The 21,271-nt window shown below is 44.3% G+C and overlaps 1 protein-coding gene across 1 annotated transcript in view; it reads right to left on the bottom strand.

Moving 5' to 3' along the window:
• The window catches only part of COL5A2 (collagen type V alpha 2 chain), a 201,602-nt gene extending 182,884 nt beyond the window's left edge, over positions 1-18,718 (bottom strand). Inside the window, exon 1 of the mRNA XM_020802855.3 lies at positions 11,386-18,718. Within this exon, the coding sequence (XP_020658514.2) occupies positions 11,386-11,485 (100 nt within the window). The 5' untranslated portion in view covers positions 11,486-18,718. The remainder of the gene's footprint in view (positions 1-11,385) is intronic.
• Positions 18,719-21,271: the final 2,553 nt, after the last annotated feature.

Here is a 21,271-nt window from a genome sequence, read left to right as displayed (position 1 = left end):
CTTTCACAAAAGAGGCTATTATATGTACCAAGAGACAGATCCTGGGTGGTCTAATCATTCAGACAACCAAGAGAGAGAAAATGAGCAGTCCTAAAGGCCCTAATCCCAATTACGTCTCACCCATTTAACCTCCTATGTCTCATTCAGCTCAGCTAGAATTTGGGTGGATTCAGCCAAAAAGCAGATGGTACTTCCTGAGCTAGCTTTTTCCTAGGTAAGCATATAGCAAAATCGCTGTTTTTTGGCAGAGATTTCCCTTTTCCATGATCTTTTTTTCTCAGTGTGAGAAAAAAAAAAGTGGCCCCTTTCTTTGGTATGGAAAAAGATGTAAAAAATAAAAACAGTACATTTTGTAACAAGGCATAATACAATTCAAGGCTAATAAAATGGCACATTGAATCCTCCACAAATATACAGTAGTGATACTTTGTCAGATATTCATTGCTGATTAACATATTTCCATTGCTTGGTGATACCCAGAGTGACAGGCTAGAACTCAAAAGAACTGGGTTCGAATCCCTTTCAGCCATGGAAACTCACCAAGACAATGGAACTGGTAAAATTGCTCCTTCAATATCTCACCTTGAGAGCCTCATTAGGGTCCCTATAAATCAGTTCTGACTTGACGGCACAGAACAACAACACTGTCAGAGAGTATGAACTTATAGTTCACAAGTAATACTGTATAAGGAACACAAATCATATCAGGATATATAAGCCCCAAAAGGTTACGTCCGCATGCACCAGGGGCTCCAGCTCCAGCAGGATGGCAACTCCATTCCCTCCCACACTCTCGGAAGGCATCAGAGCTGAATTGGCTCCGGAGGATTTCTTGACCCTCTATGGCAGTGGTTCCCCAACCTTGGGCCTCCAGAGGTTCTTGGACTTCAACTCCCAGAAATCTTGGCCAAAGAGGTGGTGGTGAAGGCTTCTGGGAGTTGTAGTCCAAGAACATCTGGAGGCCCCCAAGGTTGGGGACCACTGCTCTATGGCACATTTTTGGGCTGCAGCAGGAACAGGAGAGATTCCGTCCAATTTCCACTGAATTCTGTCATTCTGCCAGTGAATGTCCAACGTGGGCCACATCCTTTCCACTTCCAATCACCAAAAATGTTCTCTGGTAGAAAGAAGTTCAGTTTCCCATCATTTCCTGTGTGTCCGGCAAGGCAAGACAAACCATGACACCAAGAGAGCATTTGTCTCAGAAAAGGCCCCACCTTTAGCCCAAATGTTAAAATAAGGCGTAAGGAAGACAAATTAGAAAATTTAAAGATTGTGTAGCATAGTACACAGAGTCTTGGACTAGGAGTCTGGAGACCTGGGTTTAAGTCCCCAGTCAGCCATACAAACCCAGGGTATTGATGCACTGGAACGGTCCCAAGAACATCTCACACACCACAAAGAACTATTAGGATCATCATCACTTGGAAGTGAGTTAATGGAAGATGGCAGCAACCCTCATCTATAGACCATCCCACCCGCTTCTCCTGAAAGCTGTGCAGGTAGCTTTCTCTCCCAGATGGAGTTTATCTTTATTTGCATTCAGTTTGTACCTCTAAGGGGGCTTCTTAAACATGTTCCTGCATTCAGATTTTTGCATTCAGATTTTTGAGTGGGTCATGGGGCTCAGATTTCTCTGCAACAACTCTTCACTGGGTGCTCGTTGTTATCATACCCTAAATAAATTAATACGCAGGGAGATGCCTATAGTAAATTCAGGGGAATCCAGGTTGGACTATTGATGATATTAAAGAATTTGGGGGGGGGGGGGGGTTATTATGTACTCTTGCTCCAGGAATTTAAAGTCTACATAGGAATAGATGAAGTTGTGAGTCATGTAACTGAAGTTGTAAAAGGTGCCTTGGATGGGTTTTTTTCCCTAATGTATGCAAACATCTTTGTCTTCTAACACAGTCTTGTATTTATATCTTGCATAGTAAATCATTTATAATTTGACACAAATATGTGATTTATTGCTTCCTGGGAAATTATAACGTTCCACCTGAAAAATGTGCTTAAAGAAACAGGGCAAACTGTCTTCTGTTTCCTGTTCTGCCTTGTTTTGTTCTGTTTTTAATATGCTTTAATTTCATTCAAATTGTCTGATTTATGTTTATCACATTTTAAGTTACTCATGTGTGCTTGCATAAAACCACCGAGCAAATCTAGGAATGTATTGGAATGCTGCCTACAAGGGCCTTGTGCTCATAGCATAGGCTATAGGTCTGCTCAATGGCAGAGCATGCACACATGGCATTCAGAGGTTCCCAAAGTCAATCCTTGGCAAACCAAAGCAAAAGAACTGGTGTAAGACACCCTCCTGTGTTCAAAGATGGGGAGAAAAGTCAAGAGTAAAAATATAGTCAAGGGCACACAAGACAGATCCAAGATGCCAATAAGGAAGAGGAAGCAGGGCTGTGCCAAGGACACAATTTACTGTGATGGAGACATAAGTGCCGACACAAGCAAGGAGACAAGGGTTTGACAGAACTCAAGAGTCTCAGCTAGACTGATGTTGTAGGTCAGTGGTCTCCAACCTTGGGCCTCCAGATGTTCTTGGACTACATCTCCCAGAAGCCTTCACTGCCACCTCTGCTGGGCAGGATTTCTGGGAGTTGAAGTCCAAGAACATCTGAAGGCCCACGCTTGGGGACCACTGTTGTAGACAACATGATCAGTGATTGAAAACAATACTTTTTTGGATGACATCTCCCAGCAACCCCCCCCCCCCCACTAGCATGACCAACAGCTATACAGACAGGGGGATTTGGTGAAACAATGGTCCAAAAATATAAAAATTCCAAATGCTGTGTGAAAACCCCTTGATCCAGGGATTCAGTCTGCTATATTTACTCATTCCTTAGTGTTGGAAATGAGTAAGAATTTTGTTTCAGTTTGGTTTTTGATAAGAATTTACCAAAACTCACAAATTTCTTTTTATTTAGGATGGAAAAGAACATAAGGTTTTTAAAAACCATATGCAGAATCGGATAGATCCAGACCCAGAGTTTGAAAAAAAAAAATAGGCATGGGTTTAACAACGTAGTTTTAAGTGTTGGTAGTCCCTGCCTGTTGGACCAAACTAGTGCTGAAATGGGCTTATGATTCCCCCCCCCCCCGGGAAAACTCCTCATCTCTAAAAAGGCAGGCAGACATAGCACAGTGCACTCCATGTAGTAAACAAGCTATATTTACTGAATTTGGCTTATACAAACAGAGAAATGGAGAAAAATTCATTGTAGCTTGTTTTTGAATTTACAAAATTCACAACTTTAGCCTTAAAAAGATCAAATGCAAGAGAAAGCAAAACTGGCATATTTCACCACTCCTGCTGTCATATATACTGCCAACATGATTCCGACTCATGGTGACCCTTTTTGACATTTTCCAGGTTGATGATACTCTGAAGTGGTTTACTGTACCCTTCATCTAGTGGCTCCCTGAACTTGCACAGTTTGCCCATGGCTACACAGGCTAGTTTTTCTCCCTGCATGGGCCATGATCGGTTTGCTTAACACACTAAGCCTCTTTTACTGGATTTGTTTTATAGGGTTTTCTGGCATATTCTGCTGGCATGTCCTTCCTTAGTTCTTCTGGCATCTGATTATAGCTTATTGTACTCTGAGGAATATTGCAGGGTTGCGTTTTCCCCATATAATGTAGGTTTATTTCTTTAAAGATGATGGTTAAATGACTTTCACCTCCAGGTTGCCTCCCACTTCTACTCAAGACATTTATTGTGTGGTCCATTGTGTTTATTTTAGCTGGCTTGCCTAGCCAGACACAAGACTATATTCAGCCATAGTAGAACTGCATGAAATCAGCATGAAGAAGCTTCCCTCCGGTATTTCCTCAGTATCCCCATTTACCTATTTATTCCAATGAGTTGCTAGCATTGACTGGGTACTTGTTAGTTGGGTAATAATTAGAGTTGAGGGTATTCGTATTTGTATATGAATACAAATATCCCCCCACAGGTGGAAATAACGGGGGACCGGACCCATAGGGCTGGAATGTCCACTCACAATTTTGCTGCTGCCGCCGGCTCCACGGAGCCTTCCTATCACGTCAATTGATCACCCAGTCCTGGCAGGAGGCGGGATGACAAGCCTCTCTGCTAGGTCGGAGAGTGGCTAATCCATTGCGGAGAACAGCGCGATAGGAAGCTGCCGCAGAGCCGGCGGCAGCGGCGAACTCATGAGTGGAGCATCGTTGTTTCCACCTGTGCGGGGATATTCGTATACGAATACTAATATCCCCATCTCTAGTAATGAACCTTGCCATGAGTCTGAGAAGTGGTCCACACAACTGCTTACTAGAGGCTCCTCATTCAAGGACTGGGAAACATGGGCATGTATCAAATGAACACAGCTTTGTGGGAACCAGGTTTTTCAGGCACAGGTCTAAATATAAAGATATTCATAAAGTTAATTTGTACAATTTCTTCCTCTCATGCTTTTCTTGATGGGCACGGAGCATTTGTATGGGCCTCTAAATAATGTGAATGAATCTGGGTGGTTTGACACCCAAATCTATCAAGTAGACAGAATAACTCAAGATCCTTGTGTTAAAACAAGAAATGCACCAAAATTTAGCGTCCATGATTAAGGTGATTTCAGCAACTCACCTGTTTATCGAGGAATTTTTAAGACAAACTTCAGGGGTTCTCTTAACTCCTTCAGACTGAGGTTTAGAGACAAGTTACGAGTTATTCTGAAGACACAGGTAATACTCAGGATTTTGCCAAGCATTTTAACCACTCTTTGAAATTGTGCCTTGCCTTTTAATCACTCTCTACCTAAATTCTGTTAAATGGCTGTTTAATTATGCCATTGTTTCACACCATCGTGATATGATGTTTCCTACAGTTAGGCACTGGATGACACACTCCACAAGAGATATTAAAATTATGAGCTTCAAATCTGGTCAAAGGCCTTGAAGTACTCAGTTGTAGATTGATTGATGACTTTGTTGGGTCACTGAAAAGTTACAAATAAGGAAAATGTTTAATTTCTTCAGAACTGTATTTTAGGATTATATGTAACATTTGAGGATAAGAGAAGAAGCATAAAATCCAGAAAAATGAGTTCCACTCATGGATCTTAACACTTTTTTTTTAAATACCACCTCTGTGGAAAATAGTGAATAAAGAAACATTTTAAGTTGTAGAGTAATTATCAACAAAAATAGAACAACTTCCAGCCTTTTAGATTGAGAATATATCTCAGAGTAATATGCATTACTCACACCACCAAGTTCTCCTCCCACACAGAATGACTGGTGAACAATATATCATATATTATGAGATGCAAGGTCCACATAGTTTAAACCCTAACATTAAGCTATGTCCTTGACTCTCCTCTATAATCCCTTCAAGTTTGATGAAGTTTAGGTTTCCCCAAGCCAGCTGCTAAAGGACAATTTCCAGATGGGGGTATAACCTGGATGTCCGAAACCCAATCTTCACCAAACCTGGAGGGACTGTAGAGCAGATACAGCAGAAGCTTCTCTGCAATTTTTGTGTCTCTGGATGCCTCGGAGAGGACTTTCCTAGTCGGGACCTCCTTGTGGGTGTATAGACTGGGCATTCAAAACCCAAAAATCACCAATCTTGCAGAGCATGTAGAGGAGAGTCAGGGGAAGCTTTCCTGTGAATATGGTATCTCTGGGTGCTTGAGGGACCATTATATGGGGTGTCAAAGTACAAAATGAATTGACAAATCAATTTATTGAAAAAAAATCATAGTTTGTGATTTGTTGAACTTGACAAATCAAAACGAATCACCATTTTTCTGATCCATGCCCATCTCTAATCATAATACACAAAAGTATATAAATGTCAAAATCAGCATGGCCACCGCCCATGCTAGCTGGAGCATTATGAAGGTAATGCCTTATTTTGTGTACAGACCTGGGATAGGAGGTACTATAATCCTGTCATACCTAGCAACAAGAAATTGCATTGTACAAACTGGTTGTGCACCCCTGGTGCAACTAACTGCACAACGCACCAGCTTTGTGGATAGCACCTCTGCCTAGGCACTGTCATAGCTACCACGGACCCAACATCACATTGTAACAGAAGTTTCCCCTATATTTAGAAAGTCATGGGATCAGCCACTAGCATTCCCAAACAAAACACAATCTGTTAGCAGATGATGGGAAAGCCGCTGCCATCAGAGTAGACAGTACTGAACAAGCTGGGCAAATAATCTGATCTTGTAGAAGAGATCTCTCTTTGTGCCAGTGTTCAGAAAGATGCATGGAGCCTCTCACATTGATCATTCAAGGATTCATTAACCCTGCCTATTTTTTTCCCCTAAAGGGTAGCACAAGACTAGTTTCATGCAAATTTTGAAATGCATTCCTAGTCATATGATATCATGATATTCCATGGGAATAAGACTGTTCCGAAGACCTGTTCTTGAGCATGGAGGAATAGCATATTTTTCCAACTGTTGCTCCTTCTCTTTGTTGGGTCTGGAAATCATTAAGTGAAGTCATGATATACTTCGATAGTTTGCCAGATTTTTTTAGTTCAATTTCTGTTTTTGTTCCATGGTGTAGAGTTTCTAGATAATTATGCTATGAGAAAGGTCCCCAATTGAAATGGGATCCCCAGACTGTACTTAGTTAATCCAACTTTGCAACATGGCCTGATTCAGCTGCATTCAATCCTATGCCAAGCTCACAGTGAAAGGATCTGATGAACGCTGTCAAAGTTCACTACTGGATACTTGACTGACTTACACAGGTCACAGTTTAGAAATGGACTGTTTTGCCCTGAAAGCTATCAAATAACATGACCATGACTATAAATATCATAAAAGCTGCAGTATCTTTTATGTTATATGGTAGCCAGGATGTCTCCAGCTCCTCTCACCATGGACTGATACACACCTCCTTACTGAGGTATTGGCTACTGGTAACACCAGATGGACTGGAAGGAGACATGGAAGTCCAGATGGCTTTTTGCAGGGCCCCCATGGTCTACCACCAACGGGTGCCCTGGAACGAAGGAACAGGAGACAAGAGAAGCCCTGTCACGGGATTGAGCCACTGGAGATAAGCAATGCTAGGGTGGGTGTGAAGAATGAGAGGCCAGGGGCATAAAGGGGGGGATCTGGGAAAGGCAGAATTGGCCAGGGGTTTAGAGAGCAAGTCTGAAAAGGGCGACTAGGCAGATAACCCAGGCCTGCCAACCCTAACTCTGATCTGCGGGACAATAGGATGGCCCATATCTATGCCCAGCAAGCCAACCTAACTATTCCCAGCCTCTGAGCTCCTGAAGAATCAGCGACAGCTTACCCAGGCACAAAGATGCCGCTGGAGGTAGAGGACACAGACAGCATGCCTTCGGCAGCAAGTAGCTGCCATCACCAACTCTTGGGCCCAACCCTCAAAGGCTCAGGAAGGCACAGGACCAGACCCCCGGGTGAAGTGAACCTGAGGCACTGTGGCAGGAGGGTGAGGAGAACCACTCCCAGCACGGCTTTGATAGCCTCAGGTGTGAGCTGAAAGAAGGGTGGGTATGACCAGTAAGCCCCACACTTGTTTGATATGCGGGAATAATGCAAATAAAGGACTTCTACGTGTTCGCCCCTCTGTTTGTAAGCTTCTTGACAAAATATGCTGTTGTTTTTAATAAAGTACTCTTACCTGTACCTACTATACATCGCCCACTTTGCATAAAAACATTTAGGTTCCCAGTTAATCCCAGTGATTAAAAGTACAGGTATTGATTGTTATACCTGATCAAGAGATTTCAAGAGAATACCTTCCCCTCCTATGAACTCTCCTATACACCAGGTGTTTATAAACTCTAAATCCCATAATTCCTTACCATTGGCTAAATGCGAGCTAGACCTGATGGAGATTACTGACAGAAATCATCTGGATGGCTACAGATGTTCACTTAGGTTATGCTAAGCCTTTAGTTAACTAGATGCTACAGTAACCATGTTGTTATTTCCTAAATCATTATCCATAGGCAATTTATAGCAGGGCGCATCACCTACGATCCATTGGGTACAGTTGGCCTCATGGCCCTTTCAGATTTATAAGCACCTTTCCACAGAGCAATATTTGTGTGGCAAGTGCTTAGCATCATCCTTTGCCCTCACAATCCATAAAATGCCAACATTTGTCTTTAAGGGTCAACAACCATCAGAGTTCTGGCTTCGGATTACTAAAATAAATATGGGTAAATTCTGAATGTGCCCAGGACGTTCAAGGGAGAGATGGGGCAGGGAATCTGAGCAGCTGGTAAGCAATGCCCAATGTGGGAGGGTAGAAAAGGAACTGATGCAGTTAGGTCAAAATGAAAATAAGTGGGATAGCAAGCCCACTTTTAGCTTTGTAAGGAGGAAGTGCCAATAACATTCACCCATACCCACAACACAGACGACTAGGAGGGTGGTGAACAGAATGGAATGCTCAAGAACATACAAAGAGCCATGCTGGATCAACTCCAACAACTGCCTGCCCCAGCCAACCAGATGTTTATGGGATTTCCGCAATGACTCACCATTGCTCGCTTTATTCACCATGAAACTGTCCAGGGCACTTTTAAAGCTGTCCATCTTGGTAAACATCACCACATCTCCCATCATTGAGCACCGTGCAAAGATGAGAGCGGGAGACAATAGTAGTTGAGACAACTCAACTACGAAACAATATCCAGAGTGGCAGCAGCCAACACCAGAAGACAAGATATGGTACTGGCTACTGCTCTGTGGTTGTGTTTGTGTCCTGTTGTCTCCCCCTCTCATACTCTTGGACCCTGGAGTCACCCAGCAAAGCTGAATGGCGGGGGATTCACGATAAAGGAAAGTGCTTCCTCACATGGTGCTTAATTATGTGAGAGGGTGGCACACCAAAGTCCAACCCCTTAAAAGCAGCTGATCCAGAGGACCTTCACATTTCCACTTGTGGAAGTTAAGACAGCCCTCCCTGAGAGTTTTGAAACCCCAGAAAAGAGGAGTTCCCTCTGAAGTCTAGGGAACAACTCAGCAAAGAAGAAACCTAAGGATTTTTCCAATGAGAGCATTCTCCTGCAATGAGCTGGTTCTGCCTCTAGGATTACCACACATTGAACAGACGCCGTGGCAAGCAGGAGGGAGCCTGGGAATCAGCAGTGTCCAAGCCATGTCCCAGATCTGCAGCTTGGCCTGGGAATTATCCCATAAACTAAAAATATTCTTAGGATTTATGAAGCACGTACTTTCTGAACGACTGTATCATGTAACTAGCTAATCCCTTACCAAGAAGACGCTGGTGCTTTCACCGAAAACAAAGTTTCCGCTGTCCGTAGCCACCTCTTGAATCCAGCTCATTTTAAATGCAAGAACAAACTCTTGGGGGAAAGGGAGCAGTATCTGGCTACAATCACACCATAAAATAGTTTACATCCTGGCCTGCCAAGTTATCCTCCCTTGTTTAGTCAGAAACTTCTCTCTGTGTAAAATACATTAGAAAACATGTTGCACAATGCAACACCACTGGCTTTCCCCCAGGGTTTTTCATAATAAAAGCAGACAAATGGCATGTACGAACCCAGCTTCTTCAAACATCTCATTTGAGGTGTGATTTCAAATTTACAGCAAAAAAAGAGCATACACTCTAGGTTCTATTTTGTTTTTTTAACAAAACTGATGTTGTGGCAGTAATCCCATCCGTCCTTAACTGTAATAAACACCACCGAATACAGTGGGAATACAGTGGAGGAAGGACCCCCGAAGATCGCTCTCTAAAGTCCCACTGGGAACTCGGTGACATTTCATGTAAAACCGCATCATTGTACAGGATTGTGCCAGGTGTTTCCACCGTGGCCTTGTCTCCCCATTTCAAAGCCACCCTTCCTAAATTGTGCCCTGGTGCAATTCGCACACTGGTTTTGAGTTTACTGCTGCAGATTACATAAAAGCGCCCCCTGTATGGATCTGCTTGTAAAATGTATTAAAGTAGAAAAAAATCATTTTCTTCCTTTTGCAGAAGGACTTTGACTCGGTTCACAGCTGGCCACATACCCAGCACTTGGCTGCAGGCTGTAGAAAAGGGAATATATACCAAAGTAATTCTAATTGTCCCGTCCAGTAATTTCCAGATGATAGTCTTAAACACATCTTATTCTCTGGATCAGGTATTCCTCGTGGTCATCTGGATTTAATGAAATACTGCACAGATGTGCCAGAAATGGCACCAAATCTATACATCATTTTTATCCAATACAGATGGTTGTAAGGAAAGCCCCTCGCTGATGCCTCCCGAGTCTAGCCGGAACAAATTAATACAGCTGGATCCCGCTGGGTGTTAGCTACACTCCCCCTGTAAGAAACCATCCAGAAAGTTACACTCGAACTAATATGAATTGGAAATATTATACGTAGGCGAACTGGAATCCTTTGTCATGCCACGAAGACAAAGTACCAAGCCTCCCGGCTTCCTGTCCTCAAAACACACCAGGCAGCAAAATGCCAATGTTCAGATAAAGTCACAAGAGCGGGAGCGCAGGCGACAAGTCTGGATTCTGTCAAGAGAAGTCACTGGGGTTGACAAGAGGAAAGGGTCACTTGGAGAAAGATGCAAAGGGGGTGGGAGGAGGAGACGGGGGGGGGGCAAAGAGAGAAGAGAAGAAAATGCTCTGCGGATCCCCTCCAGCAAGGAGTTGAGTAAAACAGATGGAGTTCAAGCAGGACAGAAGGACTCCACCCTTCCAAGAGCTTGTGTTTACTTCTCTCTTTCTCTCTCTCTCTCTCTCTCTCTCGCTCGCTCGCTCGCTCGCTCGCTCGCTCTTCCTTTTTCTTTTTTAGCTCAGGATGTTCAGGCGCTTCTCCAGACACAGCATTTCATCTCGACCACTAGATCTGCTGCTAACAATAAGCAGAGTAACAATAACGGTTCTCAAGAACTTTCCACTGCGCGCAGAGATGTCGGCTGGCAGCAACGTTTACTCCCAATGGCTCCATATGGATCTCACACACACACACACACACACACACACACACACACGCATACGTTTTCCCACCATTTCATGGTTCTTTTCTGCCTCTGTCTTCACAACAATGCAAAACAAAAACAAAACCTCCAGCTTTCTAAACCCGCTCTCTTTCCGCCTCTTGTCCAGACTCCTCGCCCCCCTTCCCGTCCATGGCACCTCTCTCTCTCTCTCTCACTCACTCACTCACTCACTCACACACACACACACACACTCGCTCCCCGACCCCCCTCTCTGAGGCGCGGGCGCAGCATCCTGCCCTCCTCGGGCCCGCTTTGACGCCGAACTCTGCCAGGGACCCGCGTCGTGGGGGGGGGGGCTGCCCAATTGGGGGAGCCCCCCTCAAAAAAAAAAAAAAAAGGTTAAAGCCACCACCACAAGGGACTCACCCCCCTCGAACTCGTCCTCCTCTTGCGTCCGTAGGGTTCCCAAATGCCCAAAGAGAGCAAGCAGGACGAGAAGGGCTCTGCTCGGGCTCCAACTGGCCATCGCGTCTAGATGCTAGACATGGAAGGGGGGGCTCCTCCCGGACAAGAAAAAGGCGCAACAAAAGTGTGGGAAAGGGGGAAAAAACCCAAAAAAAGAAGAGAGGGGCTCTATTCGGACCCCATGAAAGCAGCTCGTCTCCTTTCCAGCGCTCGTTCTGGACCAGGCGGGAAAAGGCAAGGTCGAGGCTCCCCCGGCGGCTCGCTCTCTTTTGCTTTCTCTTTCCCGCGGGCGAGCGTTTTCCTTCCCAGCCGGCGAAGCCTTGTTGTTTCCCCCCCACCCTCCGCCCCACCTCGCCCCACAAGTGATGCGGCTTTAAATAGGGCGGCGGCCTCCCCTTCTTTTCCTGCCCCCTTCCAACTCCTGCCGGCTCCGGACCATCCAGTCTCTGGCAAGCCGGAGCGTGATTGAGAGTAAGCACTCGAATCAGGACGGGCTTCCCTCTCCCTTCAAACTTTTCCTTCTTCTTTCCTCTTTTTTTTTTCCGGGGGGGAGGGCACAAGGCTTTTTTTTAGAAGAGGTTTTCCTTCCCGCCCCTCCTCGCTTGTTTCTTTCTTTTTCCTTCTCTGTTGTAGTTCAATTTTAAAAAAAACACGGGGTTCTTGGTGTTTTTTTTCCCAGATGCAGAGTACCTTGGGAGCAGATGAGGGTTGGCGAGGGGAGATGATTCTCCCACTCACTCGCCTGGAAGCTGTGAAGAGGACAAGATGCTATACAGCACTCTTTTCATATATAGTCACGGGCCAGAGGAAGGGAACCTCGGACCCCCCCCCCCCTTCCAAGCTTCTGGGAGGAGGTTTCTCCCTTCTCTGTTAATGCCTGCTTGGGAATTTAACCATTTCCCTTTCCTGTGGGTTGCTCAGCTCGGGGAGGCAAGGGGAAACTTTGGCCCTCCAGATGTTGATGAGCTATGTAGTCCCATCTGGTCTCTGCCAGGCTGACTAGGGCTAATGGACACTGGAGTTCAGCCACATGTGGAGAGGGCCATGGAAGAACCTCCCTCCCCGGCTCTAAGGTTACCCTGGTCTACTTGGTGACAGAAAAGCTACCACGGTGCCTTCAGGCAGCTGCGTCTCGTGGGCTTCTGTGCCTGGAGGAGGCACCTTAACCCCGTGCCAGTGGTTCCCAAACTTGAGTCTTCAGGAGCAGTCAGACAGTAGCCTCTGAATCTTTAACCAAGTAGGACAGGAAGGATGCAAACATCGTCAAACTGTATAAGAACAAAGGCGACACATTGCAGTAACTACCGTGGCATCTCTCTTCTCAGCGTTGTAGGGAAGCTGCTTGCCCGTGTTGTGCTGAAGAGGCTCCAAGTGCTTGCAGACAGAGTCTATCCAGAATCACAGTGTGGATTTCGAGCTAATAGATCCACCACTGACATGGTATTCTCACTCCGACAGCTGCAGGAGAAATGCAGGGAACAACAACAGCCACTCTTTGTGGCCTTCATAGACCTCACAAAAGCATTTGACTTGGTTAGCAGGGACGGCCTTTTTAAAATACTTCCCAAGATTGGATGTCCACCTCGTCTCCTTAACATCATCAGGTCCTTCCATGAGGGAATAAAGGGCACTGTAGTTTTTGATGGCTCAACATCAGATTCCTTTGACATCCAAAGCGGAGTGAAACAGGGCTGTGTCCTCGCACCAACTCTGTTTGGGATCTTCTTTGCTGTCATGCTGAAGCATGCCTTTGGAACTGCAACAGAAGGTGTCTATCTCCGGACAAGATCAGATGGAAAGCTCTTTAATCTCTCTAGATTGAGAGCGAAGACCAAAGTCCAACCGAAATGCATGCGGGGCTTCCTCTTCGCAGATGATGCAGCCATTGTTGCCCACTCTGCTGAAGACCTCCAACAACTCATGAATCATTTTAGCAAGGCCAGCCAAGACTTTGGACTAACAATCAGCCTGAAGAAAACACAAGTCATGGGCCAGGGCGTGGACTCACCTCCCTCTATTACTATCTCCATGCAAGAACTGGAGGTTGTTCATAAATTTGTGTACCTTGGCTCAACGATCTCTGACACTTTCTCCCTAGATGTCGAGCTGGATAAACGCATTGGGAAAGCAGCTACGTACCATATTCTCTAGACTCACAAAGAGAGTATGGCTTAATAAGAAGCTGACGGCATATACCAAGATCCTGGTCTATAGAGCCTGTGTCCTGAGCACACTCCTGTACTGCAATGAGTCCTGGATCCTTTGTGCACAGCATGAGAGGAAGCTGAACATGTTCCATATGCATTGTCTCCGACGCATTTTTGGTATCACCTGGAAGAATTTTGCTTTGCATGTTGGAGCATTCTGGCCTTTATAGAGTACAATGAAAGAATTGTTTAATCATTATTTATTAATAATTATTGAAAGTTCCAAATAGAGTAGTCCTAGAATGAGCTGGAATTTTTAGCACGTATACATTACTGAAACAGCAACGTCTATGTTGGCTTGGGCATGTCATGAGAATGGCTGGTGGTCGGATTCCAAAAGATCTCCTGTATGGAGTATTAGTGCAGGGAAATCACCCCAGAGGGAGACCATAGCTGCGATACAAGGAGATCTGCAAGCGGGATTTGAAGGCTTTAGGAATGGACCTCAACAGATGGGAAACCTTGACGTCTGAGCGTTCAGCCTGGAGGCAGGCGGTGCATCACGGCCTCTCCCAATTTGAAGAGACCCTTGTCCAGCAGGCCAACGCAAAGAGGCAGTCCTGAAAGCAGCCAAATCAGGGAGCTGGACAGGGGACAGATTGGATTTGTCTTCAGTGTGGAAGGGATGGTCACTCTCAAATTGGCCTCCTCAGCCACACTAGACGCTGTTCCAAGTCCTCCATACAAAGCATGTTACCATAGTCCAGTGATGGTGAACCTATGGCACGTGTACCACAGCTGGCACACAGAGCCCCCTCTGCACGCACACGAGCCATAAGTTGCCATTGAGAAATACTTGTCCTCTGATCCTGGATTTTGGCACTCCCCTCTGCTGGTGCAGCAGAGGGGTGCAATGGCGACCATTACCAGTCTAGCTCAATGGGGGACTGGAGGACCATTAAGTATTTCTTTGTTAATACCACCCATGGGGGGGGGCACAAGCATTTAACCCTTGCAGTGCAGGAGCAGTTGTTTTTTCTAAGCTAAAACCTCAGCATTCAGGTTTTAATTGCAGTATTGGCACTTTGAAATAAATAAGTTGCTTTTGTGCTGCACTTTGGGCACTAGGGCTCAAAAAGGTTCCCCATCACTGCCCCCAGTCTCTCAAGACTGAAGGATGCCTAAGCTATGCCCTGTTGGGGCAAGCAGGGAGGTGAGGTCCAGCTACCTCTGAGAACCACTGCTTTGTGCCTTCTCTGGAAAATGACCCAACAGCAAGTTATAACTTGGACCCTTATAGCATACATGATACTGACATTTCATGTGATCACTGCACATATTGTCCTGCTCCGAGTCTGTCTGCAAAAAAAAAAAAAATGTATTAGCTAATGCTGGCCTCCAGGTTTCTTCTCCCTCATCTGCCATGTTCAGTAGGCTCCATTGTCTTAGGCTGCTCAGCTCTAGCTAAAGAGAAGCCTCCAAAGCAGTAGATATATATATTCAGAACTGGTTTAATGGGTCCTCGTTGAAAAGAAAACATACTCTTTTCAAAGCCACCAGCATATACATAGCCTTTTCTGACCATTGGGCAGCCCTGCTCAAGCTGTACCCTAGGGATCACACTGGTTCAAGGACATCCTTGGCTAAAGGTTCTCCAGAGGTAACCCTCTTGCATTAGTTAACACAGTGCCCAGTGAATGCCAGCAGCAGGTCCGGATCAGTGCCAGGTATGGCTCAGGGCTGACATTTTCACTTCCCGCCAGGACCTTGATTTAAAGCAAGATGTGGAAACTCAGTTTTTGAAATGCACACGTATAGACCCAAGATTCTCAAAAGTAGCTAGATATCACCACAGTCACAAACAAATCACAATTCTTCACCTGCCTATTTCTTAAAGTAGTTACTGTTTAGTTAATTTTTTTGGGGGGGGGGGAATAGATCTGAACTTCACAAGTCACTGGCCTGTGGTCGTCTTCTTTGTGTCAAAAGACATTCACTGGGGCCTCCACAGTGGAAGGATCAGCCAGCAGGGCGCTCTTGAAATATAAGGGACATATGTGGTCGTTAGTGTAATCCAAACGTAAGGCAGGTGTCACTGTGGCCAGAACAGGCCTTTCTGAGAACAGGCACGTATACATTAGTTCTTAGGTATTCTGAACTACTCAGGTTAATTATGCAAGTCAATTATGCATTAATTATGCACAGAATTAACAACACAGATGTTTTGTCATATTCTGTTCCATTTCAAGTGTACACTTAAGCCCATGTTTTGGGGTGTGGTGTTTTTTTGATCCTTTTTGTATTGGTATGCTCACTGCTGTTCGCTTCAAATGCTGTCTTTTAATGAGGTAAGCCACCTTGGCTCCTTTTTTAAAGGAGAAAGGCGGGGTAAAATATTTTAAATGAAATAAATAAATAAACATCTCACAGCAAGATCACAGTGAATGAAATGCTGTTTGCAACAAAAAAAATACTACAGATACGTAATGAAATCTTTGGGGGCTTCAGGGTTAATAATGCATATGCATCAGGGAATTCTAATCTGGGGGATATTTGTTTATTTTGGCACAACAATATGGTTGCACTGTTAACAGGCAGATTTATTAGAAGTGTTTTAGCCAAAGAAAAGGAAAGGAAATCAGACAGTGCTTTTAAATTAAAGAAAATTACATCATCCATTTTATTTGTTGGAAGAATTTTGCTTAGCATGTTGGAGCATTCTGGCCTTTATAGAGTACAATGAAAGAATTGTTTAATCATTATTTATTAATAATTATTGATTAATTTATTGGTTATTATTAATAATTCTCATTATTGAGAAAAAAATGATACAATGTTTGCCCTATTTTGACTAAAACCATTTATATTAATGAGATTTTTGTTAGTTGTGACTTTATTTCATAGGGTCTGTTGGAGATGAGATCAATGTTCTATTTAGTGAACCTGTGAAGGGACATATCCAGAGCCAATGGAGTCCATTGGGCTAAATTCAATTGTTAGGCTGAACCAGAACAGACCCACGGAATCAATGGAATTTTGGTAGAGCAAACACTTCTATAAAATTCCATTTATGGAATGGTAATTAGGACTAACAGTTGGAGGTAGTTATTTATCTGCAGTTTTCTTTGCCTTGTAGAAAAGAGGAAAACAATTGGAAATGAATTCCCTGATTTATGACATAATTTTATCTGACCTGTTAAATACCATTCATATTGGTTGATTAGCTGTCCTCTGCTATTCACTGAGTTGCAACAGAACCCTCTGGGTACAACTCCTAAATATTTTTTTTAGGAAAGCAACTAACCTACATCTGAAAAGTGGACAGGATTTTTCAAGCTAAAATGGCTGAACCACTGCTTATTCCAAACTGCACCACTACATAAATATATATGGAAGTCTGATGTTCCTCTTTGAACAAATAATTATTTGTTTTTGTTTGGGAAACTTAATTCGAAAGCTAATCATCTAGCAGAGCAGTTCTCAAACTTGGGTCCCCAAATGTTCTTGAACTAGAACTCCCAGGAATCCTGACCAGCACAGCAAGTGGTGAAGGCTTCTGGGAACTGCAGTCCAAGAACATCTGCAGACCTCAATTTGACAACCACTGATCTAGAAAACCAAAGCCATTTGCAATTGGCAACTGAGTGCTGCAGTGCCACATAGCTTTCAACTTTCACAGATGCTGACTAAACCCTGAGTCATTCTTTAAGTCTAGACTACAGGAATGTTTTCTGAATGTGGAATCTCAGATGTAATTTAACTACAGCTCCCAGAATACTTGGCTACTGAATATGTTGGCTGCAGCTACTGGACACTGAAGTCTAAAAACATGTGGGAACCCAAGTTTGGTGACTTTGAGTGCACAGACAGATCCTGAGGGGGGTTCGTGGCACATGCTTTATTTGTTGTTGTTGTTTAGTTATTTAGTCATGTCCGACTCTTCTTGACCCCATGGACCAGAGCATGCCAGGCCCTCCTATCCTCCACTGCCTCCCAGAGTTGTGTCAAATTCATGCTGGTTGCTTCGATGACACTGTCCAACCATCTCATATTTTGTCGTCCCCTTCTCCTCTTGCCTTCACACTTTCCTATTTGTAGAAAGTCCGTAAGCACTACCACTTAAACAGATCAGGTGATCAATATTAAGGAACGGGGGGAATTACTGCTAGAGATGTGATTATGACTACATAAACAACACTGTGTTAGAAGAAAAGCTGTATGTTTACCTATACCCACATTCGAGAAAATGCATCAGTCCACATCTGCTCCAAAGCACTTTCATCTATTCCTACTTCGCACACTGCGTGGTGTCATGTAAAAACACTAAAAGAGGTTTAGTGTAGACACCAAAAGCAACACACACACAGTATTTGGGTAGTTTCATAACATCTTCCTTGACTTCAAGGAGAAGATTCCTCAAAACAGATAGGCTTCCCCAAAAGATCATCAGCTTGCTAGGGCTGATCCTCCTCTATACAATCCAAAGCTACAAGGAGATGCTGCATATGCTGGGGGTGGTGGCAGGGGTGAGTCATATATTGATTCTTGTGCTATGCTGTCACGCTCCATGAACAAGATCTGTTCGTTGGGACATATCCTGGAATCCCCAAATTCCATTGTAAATATTGGGTATGGGGAGATGGAGCCCGACAGATGAGGAAAGCAAAATACAGTATGGACAACATACCTTTGGGGACTAAAACTACCAGAAACCACCAGACATGCTGACTGGAGCGTTCTGGGGACTGCAAGTCAAAAGGTAACATTGCCAAGCTCTGGTGGAAAGGTATTTCATATCCCTCTGGAAGATGTCCATTTGGGGGAATCATTACAGAAGTGACATTTATCTTCAGCGAACTAAAGTTTTAAGAGTCAAATGAAGCAAAGCAGACATAATTTTAAAAGATTTTTTTGGATAGGAGTGCAAATCAACATCCTGCTGAAGTCAACGGCAAATTGTCTGTTGACTCTTCGTGCTCATGGTTAGCATCAGCTTACCTTGACTCTGCTAAATGAGAGGGTTCTTGCACCCTGAGTCCTGAAAACAGCTGAGTCCCCGCTTTGCACTTTCATTCCATTCCTTTCTCAATACAAATTAAAAACACATATTAGGCTATTGAATGTTGACTTCATAAACACTTTGCTATTTTCCCTAGCTCTAGTATTTCCACACAAGTTCATTTACTGTTTCATGAATACTCGCGCAAAACTATAGCCTTTCTTTCTTTTTAAAAATAACCACTATTTGAGTTAGCATTCTGCTGCCAGTGAATAGAAACCGTGTGTTATAGTAAAACACATACTCAGACAAAGAAGGCTTTAAAGAGCAATGCACCCACACATACAGCTTCTGTACGTAAGTCTCCAGTATTTTACTGAACTTCAAAACCACACTGTATTCAAAGGCAGTTTGGCACACAGCAGCTGAAATCCTGTGGCTTAGTGTAGTAAGTCAGAATTAGAGTAGGTCCATTGAATCAGTGGGGAATCAGTGAGTCAACTCCATCATAAGTTCCATTGATTCAAGTGAACCTACTATAGTTGCAACTTACGTTAGCATAGGAAGCTACAATTAGAATGGGTCCATTTAATCAATGGAACTTGTGGAGGAGGTAACTCACCCAGTGCCCACTAATTCAGTGGGCCTCCTCTCATGCAGCTTACTGTGTGAAGCCAGTGTTTGACTAAGCAGCCCACTTGTTTTGGAGAGGAAAGTCCTAAAGCTGCCAGGCAAAAAGAGTAGAAAGGAATGATGGAGTAGATGCTGGAATAACCCAACTCATTAGTTTTCTCTTCCACCCCACTTTCACCCCTGCCCTGAAGTAGATCTACTCTACAACTAGAGTAGATCTCGTTTCTCCTTGCAAGCAAAGTGATACTCAAGATGTTGCAACAAAGGCTATTACTTTATATAATGTGGGGACAATGGAAAGGAAGGGGGGGAGGATGAGAAGGAAAGGGGCAAGGGGCGAGGGTGGGAGGGCATAGGGGCAGGTGCTTGGAGGTGGGTGAGCTGAGGGGGCAGGCAAGGGGGACGACTGGGCAGGCTGGTGGGGGGCATCAGTGAGGGGTGACCAGAGGGTGCCAGCTTTTTCAGCAAGCCCAGTGCTTTTGCTTGTTTTTTAAATATTGTTTCTATCTGGTAGCAGGAATGTTTTTAAATAGCAGCTGGGGCAGAATTGGTTCCACATCCACCCAGAACGAATGGAGCTCTAGCAGAGGAGCAGAACATCTTGCTCTTCCGACACAGTGCTCTGCACATGCATGTACCTCATGTGTATGCTAAAACGTACATCATGGGTTTTTTTTTTAATGGAGAACTCGGTATAACAGTGGGGGGGGATTGAGCTGTTACTTTAGCATTTTACATCACAGCTAAAGGGCACCCATTGAACCAATGGAACTTGCAAAGGAGTCGGCTCACCCAATCCCCCACTGATTTAGTGGGCCTACTCTAGTGCTGTTTATTACAAAAAGCAACAGGCTTTCAGCCAATAAAACTCAGTTGCCATGAAAATGGATCAGGGCTTTTCTAGAAAATTCATTTGTCGTTCCTGGGGGTGGGGGGTAGCGTCATGCTCAGTTGCCAGCACTTCTTTCCAGTATTTTTGGATCATACAGATGAAGTATATCTTGTGTCTATTTCTAGGAAGTAAGAATCATTGCACCCAAACTTGTGGGGAAAGGTAATCTATCCATCTACAGTAATAGCTGTGATTGCCTGTTGTAGCAAAAGAGAAACTAGAAGCATATAGTACCTTGAGGACTAACTAGTTTTTATTTTCATAAGCTTTCGTGTGTCTGAGCATACTTTTTCAGATGAATGGAGTGGCTGTTTTGGGGTGGTGGTGGGAAGTTTAAAACTGTAAGCAGGGAGGGTGTGTCAAGGTAGGACAACAATACAGTGCTGGTTCTGAATGGAAAAGATATGTAATAGACTATTGTCGTTGTCATTTAGTCGTGTCCGACTCTTCGTGACCCCATGGACCAGAGCATGCCAGGCCCTCCTATCTTCCACTGCCTCCCAGAGTTGTGTCAAATTCATGTTAGTAGCTTCGCAGACACTGTCCAGCCATCTCGTCCTCGGTCGTCCCCTTCTCCTCTTGCCGTCACACTTTCCTAACATCAAGGTTTTTTCCAAGGAGTCTTTTCTTCTCATGAGATGGCCAAAGTACTGGAGCCTCAGCTTCAGGATCTGTCCTTCAAGTGAGCACTCAGGGTTGATTTCTTTCAAAATGGATAGGTTTGTTCTCCTTGCAGTCCAGGGGGTTCTCAAGAGCCTCCTCCAGCACCACAATTCAAAGGCATCCATTCTTCGGCGGTCTGCTTTCTTTATGGTCCAGCTCTCACTTCCATACATCACAACAGGAAAAACCATAGCTTTGACTATTCAGACTTTTGTTGGCAAGGTGATGTCTCTGCTTTTTAAGATGCTGTCAAGATTTGTCATAGGAGGTGACCAATCCCATCATAATGATGATGATCAAGATCTGACTTGAGTGACAAAGGGCCAGAAGATTGGTTTAGTATACTGTATATAATGACACAGGTAACCTTTGCTTCTATTAAGGCCTAGGGAGAGTGTTCTGAACTTCTGGAGGCACACCTCTTCGGTGGCTTCCCTCTAGAATCTGTCCTTGGAGTTTCTATGTTCAACAACTGCCACTTGGAGGTCAGAGAAAGAGTGTCCACGAAGTGCC

The sequence above is a fragment of the Pogona vitticeps genome, chromosome 1 (assembly GCF_051106095.1).
Source record: "Pogona vitticeps strain Pit_001003342236 chromosome 1, PviZW2.1, whole genome shotgun sequence".
In the NCBI taxonomy this organism is placed as follows: Eukaryota; Metazoa; Chordata; class Lepidosauria; order Squamata; family Agamidae; genus Pogona; species Pogona vitticeps.
The sequence above is the reverse complement of the archived record's forward strand: the minus strand, read 5'-3'. Positions and strand labels throughout refer to the sequence as shown.